The 12,771-nt window shown below is 42.1% G+C and overlaps 1 protein-coding gene across 1 annotated transcript in view; it reads left to right on the forward strand.

Moving 5' to 3' along the window:
- Nucleotides 1–12,771, forward strand: part of pcdh7a (protocadherin 7a) — a 41,483-nt gene that overhangs the window by 23,364 nt on the left and 5,348 nt on the right. Inside the window, exon 5 of the mRNA XM_026170852.2 lies at nucleotides 12,350–12,551. Within this exon, the coding sequence (XP_026026637.2) occupies nucleotides 12,350–12,551 (202 nt within the window). The remainder of the gene's footprint in view (nucleotides 1–12,349; nucleotides 12,552–12,771) is intronic.

The following is a 12,771-nucleotide window of genomic DNA, read 5'->3' on the forward strand; positions in this document are numbered from 1 at the left end:
CCTTAAAAGTGCAATCTATACCTGTCGTTTTATGCTGCAGACAAACAGCATCTAAACTATTTTTACTGCATTAGCTGCAGAATAATTTGCACTTTTCAACATTTTTTAATGCCACGAGTCGCATAATAATCAGGCAGACTTCTGAGTAAAAGGCTCTGCTGAATATGACTTCACGGGAGCCATTTCTTAACCCTAATGCCGAACTATAATTTTCAAAGGGGATTGCAAAAGCCAATGTACATATATACGCTTGAAGTGTGGTGTGAGGTTATCGATAGGGACGCTTTGGAGTCTCCCCTGCTTTCTAATTAACTCTCCTTCTTCCTTCTCCGACCGCTCAATGGCCCAACTTTGCACTTGGTCTCTGGTGTATCGAACACACACGCGCGCGCACATGCACGCGCAGACTCACACACGTTATCACACACTCGCATGCAAGAAGTCTGTTTGCATACCAAAAGCATACTTCATAGCTGAAAGAAAATGAAAGCCGTATTAATTATACAGTCTGCGTTTGTACACGCACGCACACACACAAAGAAAAAAAGAGGAGAGAGTGAGGGAGCAGTTATTTTGTTTCTCCTATGCGTCAAAGGAGACAGAGTGCGAGAATGATTGAGTCTCTCTGCGTCAGGGAGAGAGGGAATGAGAAATAGTGCAGAGGGAGAGAAAGAGTTCACTGTCTTCTCTCTTTAATGTGCGTGTGTGCACGTGTGTGTGTGCCTGTACATCTTCGTGCGTGTCGTCTACCCAGTATAACGCCCCCTCTGTGTCCCCGAGCCACTCTCTGTCACTCACACACACTGAGACTATTGTCAAGACATTGGGCGAGGCACCCCAAGACATTTCTGTGGCACTGTGTCTGTCACGGGGGTGATAGGGCTGTAAAGGGGTTTGCACATGCACATACACCCACACAGTTGTGTTTAAATCATTTTAGAGGACATTAAATTGACTTAATTTTTTTATCTGAAGGCTTCTCCTGAAACTAACCATAGCTGCTATTTGCTTAACTGCTTCCCTTCCCTAAACTTAAACTAAACCTGCTCGCAAACCATGTCTTCACCTCCGAATTGTGCCCTAGTTATTATTGGGACTTGTTTATGGTTCCCAAATGGGAAGTTGGTCCCCACAATATGATGGTGTAAATACATTTATGTCCCCACAAAGTATAAACACACAATCTATAAGATCCACAACTAATGTACAAATATGCCATTTTATATGTAGGCAGGTGAATTAATGTGGCAGTCGCCTGGAGTGCAGAGCAGGCATGTGTGAGTGTGTGTTTGTACTTGTGCGTGCCAGAGTTATAGCATACGCATATGTGGGTTGTGATTATGTGTGGCAAGGCCTATGTGGTGTACGTGCTTGTTTGTATCTGACAGCACATTAGGCAAAGCTATCTTTAACCTTGTAAAATGAGTGACACTGATTCTAAACTGACAGGATGGATTTCAGTTTGCCATGGCGCTCCATCGTGTCAGCCTCTGTCAGCTCAGCCCGTCCGCCCATTTCACAAAAGACAGGAGCGTCACAAAGGAGACAAAGTATATGTGAGGGGGAGGTAGAGAAACAACGAGAAACAAGAAGAAAATGAGAGGTTTATGGAGAAAGCTGGGAAAGATATGAGAAATGAAATAGTTTGGAAAGTCGGGGAGGAAGAGCGGTCTTGTTTGACAGAGAAAGGATGCCACACCAAAAGAGCTGAAAGTGTAAACGAGGCAAAAGAGTGTGAAGGAGAAAAAAAATGGGAGTGTGAACCGAGGTAGAGGTGGTGGAGGGAGCAGGGGGAAAGAGACCTTGCTCTTGTAGTCGGACGTCTCTGAGGTCCTTTATTGACTCTATCTATTGTTCACAGCAGCACTCCTAATCACTCTCAACAGGGAGGTTGTGTTTGTGTGTGCCCGCGCGTGGATGTGTGATCTTGTTTGCGTGATCTTGTTTGCCAGCCTTTTACAAAAAGTACGTATCTTTAGCCTCATCCTCACTTTTACTCTTTCATACACTGGCCCCCACAGAGAAGCTATTGTTCACTCTTCATCTGGTCAACCTTAATGGACAATAGCAGTGGGTGGGAAAAGCCTGTTCCTAACACGCATACTATTAGTCTAATGGTACAAATTCTCACACACACACACACACACACACACACACACACACACACACACACACACACACACACACACACACGAAGACAGAATGGGCAGTAAATACCATCTAAATAGCAGGCATACATATGTATGGTCTCTCTTACTCACGCAGGCACACAGAAGGCCAGTTGTACGCGGCCATCCTGTTTGCATCTTTCTTAACAATGACTGCTGTCATGGATATTATAAGAGATGACTGTTTTAAGGACTAGCACTGGAAAGTGATGAACACCACCAGCACACACACACCAACAGAGGAGCTAATCTGAATCATGGGCATTTGTCCGGTAAGCCTCGTTTCACATCTCACACTATGAGCCTTTGTTTCTGTTTTGTTTTTTCCCCTATAGACAGCCACGGCTGCACAAAAGGATAAACATTTCAAAGAGCCGATGCTGTGAATAGAGTCAATGATTTTCAATGTGTATCTGCAGGGTGGAGAGCCCAGATGGAGACAGGGAGAAGGGAGAAAGCACAATGCCAGAGTGGACAGATTGATGGTAATAAAGCTGTGGTGGATGGCGAAGCAGTCGATCCACATGCAGCGAAACAGTCTCTCTGCCTGTCTGCCTCTGCACAAACAGTCATCCGCAAAATACCTGCAAACATCCACACACTTTAAATAACTAGTTAGGGCTAAAATGGTGCACAACTGACTCACGGTTTTATTTCTAAATGGAGCCAATAAGAGAAAGTGATTGAAGTTCACAAAGCTTCAACAAATCACAAACGTGCCTCGCACAAAGCAAAAACTGTTAAGCGGGACAGGCGTGTCAGAAGTCAGCGAGGCTCGTAGTTCCAGTGTTTGCCACCGGAGGGCTTGCAGCAGACTGCAGCATTCTGAAGAGGAGTGTGGAGAGAGGGAGCGAATGGGTCCGCATAGTGCCGATCAGATGACCTCGCTGCTGCAGTTAATGTTCTCTGGCGCTCAGACACAAGGCTAAGGCTCTCCCTCATACCGCGGGGCTGTTGTACAACAAGCTGTTGTGGTGGTAGGGGTGGTGTTGTTTGAGGAGTGCGAGTGTGGTTGTGTGTAAGTGTGTATGCAGGAGGGGAAAAGATTAGGGGAGTGGAACAAGAGAAGGTGCTCCTGTGAGGGGAATGAGGGAGCGTGACACCAAGAAGGTAACATGTTTCTAAAGCACTGCTCAATTTCTGTAATCCGGTCTTTCTTTCTTCTATACCCTTCTCCCCATATTTCTCCTTTTTCTTTGCCTCCTTTCTCTTTGTCCCGCTCTCTTGCCCTCTGCGTCTCCACCCCCCCACGCACTTTAATTTGCCCCCTCATTTCTACTGCCGCACTTGCCCCCCTTTTTCTCTACCTCATACCCCCTCTCCCTCCCTCTTCTCCCTTTCTCTCTCTCTCTCTCCCTCTCTTCTTTTTCTCTCTGCAGTGCAGCACAGTGATTATCATTCCTCTCACAGAGTCAGGCCTGATAGTCAGATACTGCTGAGCACCCTTCTACATCACCTGCTTCTAGAGGGAGCAATGGAGAGCGAGAGACTGAGACAGAGGAAAGAAGAGAAAGGAAGAGGGGAGGGAAAGAGGGAGAGAAGATCGGTGAACTGCAGAATGAGGGGAATGAAAGAAGAAAGAGGAAATGAAAGGGGAGAAAGTGGGGGGTGAGGGAACAAAGGGTGAAGGAGAGCAGAGAAACATGGGAAGGGAGGGAAAAAGCAGAAGCATGGATAAGGGAGGATTGCTGTTACTGCAGAGGTGGTCCCACTGCAACATACATGCTGCATAGTTATAGATGTGTTGTCAGTGTGTGTTAAAGTGCACACTTGCAAGTGTGAGTGTGAGCAAGCGTGGCTGAAGTGCGCATTTACGGCATCAGCGTGGAAGCTATGAATGTCTGTGCGAGTGCGTGAGTGTGCGCTGTGATAATAAGGCGCCTTGACTCATCAACATCACTGGGCCAGACAGCTGAAGAAATGCCACTCATATTGCTTCATCCCTCCCTGAGCTGAGTTTCAACCTGCTCCAAACCATTTTGTGCATTCTGCAAATGCCACAACAGTCCGCGTCTCTCCCTCTGAACGACATTCTTCATCTCTTCTTCACTTCTACTTCAGACAGTCTGTGGTCATGCCGAGTCTTTTCCTTTTATTATTTTATATTTACCTCGCTACAAATGCTGATTAACAGACATTTTTTTTCCTCATCCCACCTTTGATCAGTTGTTCCATCCATCATCCGTCACTCCCTTCCACGTAGTCTCTTGACACATGTCTGTACCTGTCTGCTTGACCCAGCGGTGACACTGCGTAAGCAGGATGTCTGCTCTTTTCAACATAGCCTTAAGAAACTGCATTATGGCACTGGAAACGTCACTCTGTTACACCACTAAGGGCTTGAACAAAGTTGCAGATCATTTCTATATTTAAATAACCAGTTTAAATATATCATCATCAAATAAATTGTTAACCCGTCTGTCCTGTTTGCGCAGTAACTGAAAGATGCTTTCTGTCAGTGTGCTTCACTGTTTCCCCTCCTCACTGGCTTTGATGCATAACTTAACAGTTGACAGCAAAAGATTTCAGGAGGTTTTCTCATAAACTCTTGGAGATTTTATTAGGATCACACGAATTTTACCAATTAACTCATTTTCCAGTTAAACTTTAGTTTCATTTATTTTATTGGACTCTTTGACATGATGAGAAAAGACAGAAGAAAAGAAATAGCAAAAACTGTTGGAGTAGAAATGAACTTTGTTTGTGCAATTAGATTAAAAAAAAAAAACAACAACAAAGATATTCATGTGTTGTTGTTTTTTTCACCAACAAATTTCACACTTAAGGTGCTTGTAAAAAGAAAAAAATCCCTTACAGTTATGAAACAAGACATCTGGAGCCAGAGAATTTAAATGGCAATTAAAATGGTAGAAAACAATAGTAAAGAAAGGCAAGGAAAAGCAAGCTTTGAAGTTAAATGCAAGTCATGCAACATGTCATCCGTAGAGCCACTTTGTGTGAATCCACAGTGAAGAAGTGTCTCTGCATAAACGCCTTTTTCATGGCAGTTTAATCATGCAAGGTGTAAGGATTCCTGCTTTAAAGCAGTCAATGCAAGCTCATTATTTTTCAATAATATTTGCATTGTAATCTGGTCGCTGTTATTGAGTTCACTTATTCATTCCAGTATTCACTCTACTCTTAAAGTATGACCACATGCACGCTGGCTGTCTGCATTAGCACAACATGATTTCTAAACGGCAGCAAAACAACAGAGCAGAAACAAAGGTCATTTTGACTGATCAGCATTCCGGATATGAAGTCTGGACTATACCCATGTGGTGTCAACAGGAGCATATTAGTTTTCAGTGTGTGCTCTGGTAGTATAGTGCAATATCACCTTACGTATTCCACACAGTTATAGCTGTAATAAGCATTAGGCTGACATTTTATCAGGTCTGGTATTTTTTTAGATAGTAAATAAACTTCCAGATTATAAGAATCGGGATAAAGTGATATTATCTGTTAATAAAAAATAGCTATGTTGAATAATCTGCACTTTTAAGGCATTTTTAATCCTTTCTCGTGCAACACTAGTCACAGTAGAGCTGGCGTATGAAGCTCACCGGCCATCAGGAGCAACTAAGGGTTGACCGTCCTGCCCAAGGTGGAGGGACCAGGGACTGAACTGCCAACCCTCTGATTTATTTATTTTTTGACAGCTTTGTACAGAACCAAAGAATAGATCGCTATTTACTTTATTCATTTGTATATTAAAGGCTTTTTAGAGCAATGTACTCGTTTAATCACTAATTTATTTTTTTTAATTGATTATTAAGTCATTACTCATATTATGCTTAAATCCCAGGGTTATTCTAATGATTCAAGAGGTCATCCTGCCCACTAGAGCTGCTAAGCCTCTTAAAGAATTCCATAAATCTGGTCTGTAATTAAGACTTTCAGTATCCCACATCAGTCACACAATCCAATTTTTGGCCTAAAAATATCTTATTTTACAAATATTGATGTATGCCATCAAACGTAACGTGTTCTCAGGATTAAATCACGATTCAAGGATCGCTGCCAGGGAAATTACACCGCGGCACCCCTCAGTCAACGTAAGGAAAATTTCAGGTGTCTGGAGGGAGCGATTACAAACAGGATGTTTGTTGTCTGCTTGATTGACGTTGGACTCAGTGAATAAACCGACTTTGGCCTGTTTCAAAAGAACTATATTAACAACACGGGAAAAACACTTTTTCTTTTAACATCCAGTTTTTTATTTTTAGCAAACAGCAATAAATACAAACATGCAGCAATATGTTGGGCAAAGACAGATGAAAGTATAATCCATCACAACACTTTTGATGCCGGGCAGTAGGACCGGCTAACGTCATTATGAATTATAAAGATAAAAATTAATCATCATCAACACTAGCATTTCCAGCTCTCAGTCGATAAATTTAATATTTGTTCTGTCACAGCCTGTTACATTTTACACTTCTTTTCATAGTTTTGTTTTCTTGAATAAAAGAAAGAAGCCACAAAGAAAAAAACCAATTATTATGGTCATTAAGTATGTTTAGCCGAAACCTAATTACACTGACTTTTATCAATTGTCAGTTCAGAAGTTAAAAGCTATCATCAACTCTTTTAATGGATAATGATTTTATATTATGTATCAGCATTTAAAAAGTCATATCAGTCAATCCGTCAAATGAATTATTTTACATTTTTTGGTCTGTATTTACTGAATGTGTCTCACTCTGCCTCCATGCAACATGATTTGAATAAATCTGTGTTCATGATGGGAATTTGTCCCCCTGTCTATGCACTGTTACAACCCAGTACACTTGGTTTCTAAAAATTAGCCGCAGTGGCTCTTCACCTATACAAAGATGATGTCAAACATCAAGGAGAACGAGCAGAGAGCGAAAGGGAACTGTGGCTCCAGTCCTACAACCATATTTGTAGTTTTGGTTTATGCATAAGCCGCATCCTGTCAGTTCATTATGCAGACCAGAGTGTACCAGGGCATAAACAAACACAAACACGGTCTCACATCCAAATGCTCTCTCTCTCTCACACACAGACACACACACACACACAGAGAGACCAAGAATCAGATGTGCAGATACACACATGTGTTGAATATGCAGACACATGTAACAAGAAGAGAGGGAGACTGTTAATTAACTAGAGCTCGTTAATTCTCTTTGAACCGACAGCATGGAGGTTTACACACTAATTACCTTGATGACTGAGCCAACCTGTGCACGCGCACACACACACATTCTACAAACACAGACGCACACGCAGGTGCGACTAGTCTCACGGGCTGACATAACACATCTTGCAGGTTTTGAAAGTCTCACACTCGTACACGGCTATCAAACACAAACATAAATGTGAGAAGTCTCACTCATATGCATATACACACACTCACACACACAGTCTGCAACACGGTTTTGCCCTGAAATGAAAGCTATATTAGGAACTCTTTTTTTTTCTCTTCAGAGCTGCAAGATACAGATGGTTAAGTTTATTCTTAGTTCAGACCCATCATGCTTCCTTTTGATTCACTCTTTCGATCTGCCAGAAATAACTTCAGACCAACTTCCAGGATGGTCATATGTTTGTACAATATAGTTGCATTACATCCACACACACATATGAAAACATAATCGATCAAACACGGACACTCACACTCGCTCACTTTGCTGCGCAGATGAGCGAAGCTCCCATGTCAGTATTGGACTGTAATGGCCCATGTCAGATTAGGGGGAAGGGTTTTTTTTATGTCCTCCGTCAGACTCAATTAATACTCCATCAGGCATGAATTCATAGGCCACACTGGACCTTAGCCAGTTCATCCATGCGTGTGTTTTGAAACTAATAAATGTGTTTTCACATTCAGTTGATATTTGAGTATAGCACTATGTTACCTATTATAATAATGAGACTTTTTTGAAGTTCCTCCTCCAAATTAGAGAAAGTGCACATGCACACACAAAAGTGCTTTTGTCAGTCAGGTTGGAAAACATCAAGGAGGTTTTTCAGTGCAAAGGTAGAAGCTGGCAAAGAAGCAAGGAGAGAGTAGGAGACACTTCGCAGGTATAAGCAAAGAAGGCGGAGATGTGAAAAGCTTTTTAAGAAATCCATATTCACAAAAGAAAGATGTTCAAATGGTTACTGGGTAGCAGAGGGTGAGTGAGAGCGAAAAGGAAAAAGTGAGACGACAATGTGAAGTAGCAAGAGGAGCTGAGGCAGAATGTGTAGAGTGTGGAGTCATAGAATGTAATGACTAGAAGATGCCAAAATATGGGATTTGGCAAAAGAAAAGAAGCGAGGTTTGTCAATGAGGCTAAGGCAGTGGATGTGAGAAGACGCTGGAAAAGGGGGTTTGGGGAGTGCAGAGAAGTTATGGGTCAATAAAGCCCGCTGTGGGGAAGCAGAGAGGGACTCATAACGAGGTCAAGGACACATCATCGATCGCCACATCATAACGCTGACTGGCAAGGAGAAGAAAGGATTGAAGAGGAGATGGAGGAAGTGAACAGGAGTCACGGAGGACAGAGGGAGAGCTATGCTACAGCTGTGGAGAGGGGGTGACTGTAGAATTGGCCGAAGCGAAGAAGGGGGAGAAGCGGGAGAGAAGTAGAAAATAAAAAATAACAAGGATGAAGGAATGAAAGGGGGCAAGTCTGGCCAGAAACAAGGTTAGAGGGAAATTGAATTAGACGGAATCATGGCTGAACAGATCAGATCTGTAATAAAACACACACAGAGGAGCAACCCGCACCAGTTTTGCAATAAGCTGCTGTAAATCAAGGCGTGCTCTGTGTTGCAAGCTGGATTTCTACACTTACACAGTAATCCTACCCCCTCTCATGTAGCTGACATGTTACATTTAAGCCACAGAGCTAAGAATCTCATATTCAGAAGTACAGCTCTAAGAAAAAGTTTGCTAAGCCTTTGGAAAGACCATGATCTCTACATTGATTGCCCATAAAATGTTATCTGATCTTCATGTGACAATTATAGACAACCGCAGACTGACTAGACTAGCAACACGCAAACAGCTGTGCTTTTCGTCTTTATTGAGCACACTAAGTAATTGCTCAATAACCACATGAAGAGAACATGAAGAGTTTGTGTGCTGAATCAGATCTTTCGACACAGCAGCCTCAGCTTTATACTTTATACTTACTGCTCAATTAGCAAAGGTTGCTCACACGCTAACTTTCTTAGCATAGTAGCTAATATAAAACATATTGACGGTGTTATTGTTACTTGTCATCTCAATATACCTCTGTTTACTGACAGCTTTGCCCACCTGAAACAAATTACCTAGTTGCACAAAAGTACGATTATTACCTCTTTTCTTAAGTTGTGTATTTCCTCACTCAGGTAGATGTAACGGCACATCCTTGATGTTATTGAATACAATCAAAATAGAAGTGATTTTTATTTTATTCTGGACATTTTTCAGATTGAAAAGGGAGAAATGTCAACTGTGCAATTATACTGGTTGAAATATCTTCTATTGTGTAAGATAGAGAGCGTTTTTCTCAGCTGGGCAAGAAAAGAAATTAGCGGATTCAGGAAAGAGCTTCTGAACAGCGGACTGTGTTTTTAAAGTTGCCCAGTCATTTATTAGGGGGCAAGTTTGTTTTGTCAAAGCCATACATGAGAATATCTTTCTTTCTTTTTCCTGTTTTATATCCCTTGAATACGGGCATGCCCCTCTTGTGGCCTTGTGATCAGAAATTATTATAATTTTTCATCATTATTTTCATGAAATAAATCTGTGATCATGAAAACACATCCTGCCGTAATGTTGAGTTAATATTATTTTATGATCAGAAGTAGAAAAGTTTTGACAGCCTGTTAAGTGAATAGAGGATTTCTTTTTGTCAACACCTGTGATGTCGGAAAACACTTATTATTACAAGTTCCCACATTTTCTTGGCAGCCAAACTATTTCTTACTCATGTTCTCGCTGACTCTTTACACCCAGCTTCTACTCATTTATCCACTGTTCCCTCTCTGAGCTGTTGCCCCCTGTTTGAATAAGTGGAAAAGAGGTTGAGCTGCTTCAACTAAGTGAACGCTCTAAAAAATACATTGCTGTCTGTGGAGAGTTAAAATGAAGCCACCGAGGTTGCAAGAACTACTGGTTTTCCATTAGATTCCAATGTCTCGGCTCTTTCCTCACCCTTGCACGTGCCTCCCATCCCTGTTGTCTGAGTCACTTTTTCTCATCCCCATTTTATCTCAACGATGTTAAGAAGTGGCAGAAGAAACACGTGCTCCATTAATTTCCCGTTTCTCCTTAATTAATTTTGCTGTGTTCGCCTCTCATCTTGTCTTGTGCGTTCATTAGGTGAACTCGCTCAAATGTTTCTTTTCTTTCTGCGCGCGCTTGTGTGCCTGTTTGAAAGAAAAGGAAGATTTGGTACAGTCCGGACTTTTATTGCAGCCCTCCATCAGTTTTCCTCCCCGATTATCCTGAGGTGACTTTCTGAGCTGACGTTTTGTCCACCCTAATCTGCTTCCGTCCTCTGCTCAGTCACTTCCTCCCCATACGCTGCATGTTTCAAAGCAGATTTAGGTTGAAAGGGATGTAATTTTGTGACCAGATAAATGAGTATGAAAGGGGTTTGTGGGGGAAGGGGGGTTATATAGAAATGGGCTTCCTGGTGCAGAGTGATCCCTTCAGGCCAGACAGCGTCGTTTAACTTTCACTGATAGCCTCTCAGCGTGAACTTATAACAATCTTTATCCTCTCTGTCTCGCCTCAAAGTGAAAACCACTCCGCTAACTAGACTGGGGGTGATTAGAGCGTTAAAACTGGAGCAGGTGCGATGCTTAGTTTGCATGAATGATGTAATTCACTCCTGAAACCACTAACACTGTAAAACTAGATTATTTGTTATTGATGGGAGATGGTTCAGTGGTTTGTGTCGCAAGGATGCTTGCAACCTATTTTTGAAAGTTGCAGTTCTTATTTATTTTTTGCTATTCAGATATTAATAAATTTCTACATTATGATGAGTTGGCTTACTTCTAAACTAAGATAAAATGAAGGAAAACGCTTGTCAGATCTTTTGATATCTCATATCTCTGGAACTGGAGCCCAAAGAGTAAATTGTTGTGGATCACAAATGTGTAGTTTTACATTCTTATTTTTTTTATTAACCCTTTAATGCCCAGTGTATTATATTAAAATGCATTTTTTAGACTTCTACATCATCTGTCAACCCTCCCCACTCCCCCGAAAAACCTAAATAAATCTCACAATACATTTTAAGCAATAAATAACAAAAATAGAGGTAAAAAAAATGCCAGGTGTAGCAAATGTGACATAAATTAAAACTCAGGCTTTAAAGGGGTTAAATAAATGCAGTGGATTTTAGTAAGTAAGCTAGTGCGAATTCCACATACACAGCAGGATGATCTAGTAGAGACTGGCTTGAGCTGAATACGCTGCCTGTCATTCATTTTGAAGGAACATGTCACCCTTTGCGCCAGAGAGGCTGTATGAGCCTTTGGAGACACAGACAAGCCTTTTTAACTGGAAAGCACATGCACCACCGAGGCCTTTTTTGCAGTTTCAAAAGAGTTAACCACGCTCAGACTGAAATTTAATGGCCTCTTCCTTTGTGCATGTTCCACCATTCCAGCACATTTCCGAAAAATCTGACCTGCCAGTATTTGTACCTGAGAGACAGACAGGAAAACGGAAGGCCTTCACCCCGGCTTTTGCTTTAGTCAAAAGCATAAAATCTGTGCATGTCCGTTTTTTCTTGCTGTCAATGAGAAAGATGTAAAATGTCACCAGACTCATCATTTAACATCCTTCTCTTATTTCAATACAGTGCTGAATGTTGTTTGTGAGCTTGAACTTTATATTACCCAGCTGCTACTACTAGGCACCATTCCAGATTGAAAAGAAACTCTCTCTGGCCCGTCCAGAGGTTTGTAAACATCAACCATGTCCAGAAACCTTAATCTAAACTGGGATTAAAGGCCAACTGAAAACTTTGAGGGAGTGCCATGATTGGTTGATAACTATTACCCTGCATTGTAGCAGCTAAGCCCATAATCAAGGCGAACATCCTCCGATAATCCCAATATGTCTTTGCAGACCCCTGCCCAACAGCCTAATCCTCAGATTTAGAACCTCAGATTAGGAATACTGGATGATTAATCTCATATTGTGCGTTTGTTTTCTGCAGGGGACCCTTCGCCGGGTGACCTTCTCGGTAGTGAGCCAACCACAGGACGGTGGTTGCTATGACAGTGGCCTGGAAGACTCGGAGACTCCGAGTAGCAAGAGTTCATCAGGGCCTCGGTTGGGAGCCCTGCCACTTCCAGAGGAAGGCTACGAGCGAACCACACCTGAGGGCAGCGTAGGGGAGGAGGAGCATGTGGAGAATGGTACACACATGGTGCATTAGAGCTCAAAAAGGCCGAGCGATGCATTTACTTGTATATGTTTTACTTTGCTTGGACATGTTGATAGACACTATCTATGTCTCTCATTTTCTCTTTCCCTATCTCTCTCTCGCACCCCCTCACCTCCTCTTTCTATGCCATAAAAACACACAATAACACTTTCATTAAAACCTCGGCTTGCTGTCAAGGCCTCGGGAATCTT

This window comes from Astatotilapia calliptera, chromosome 6 (genome assembly GCF_964374335.1).
Source record: "Astatotilapia calliptera chromosome 6, fAstCal68.1, whole genome shotgun sequence".
NCBI lineage: Eukaryota > Metazoa > Chordata > Actinopteri > Cichliformes > Cichlidae > Astatotilapia > Astatotilapia calliptera.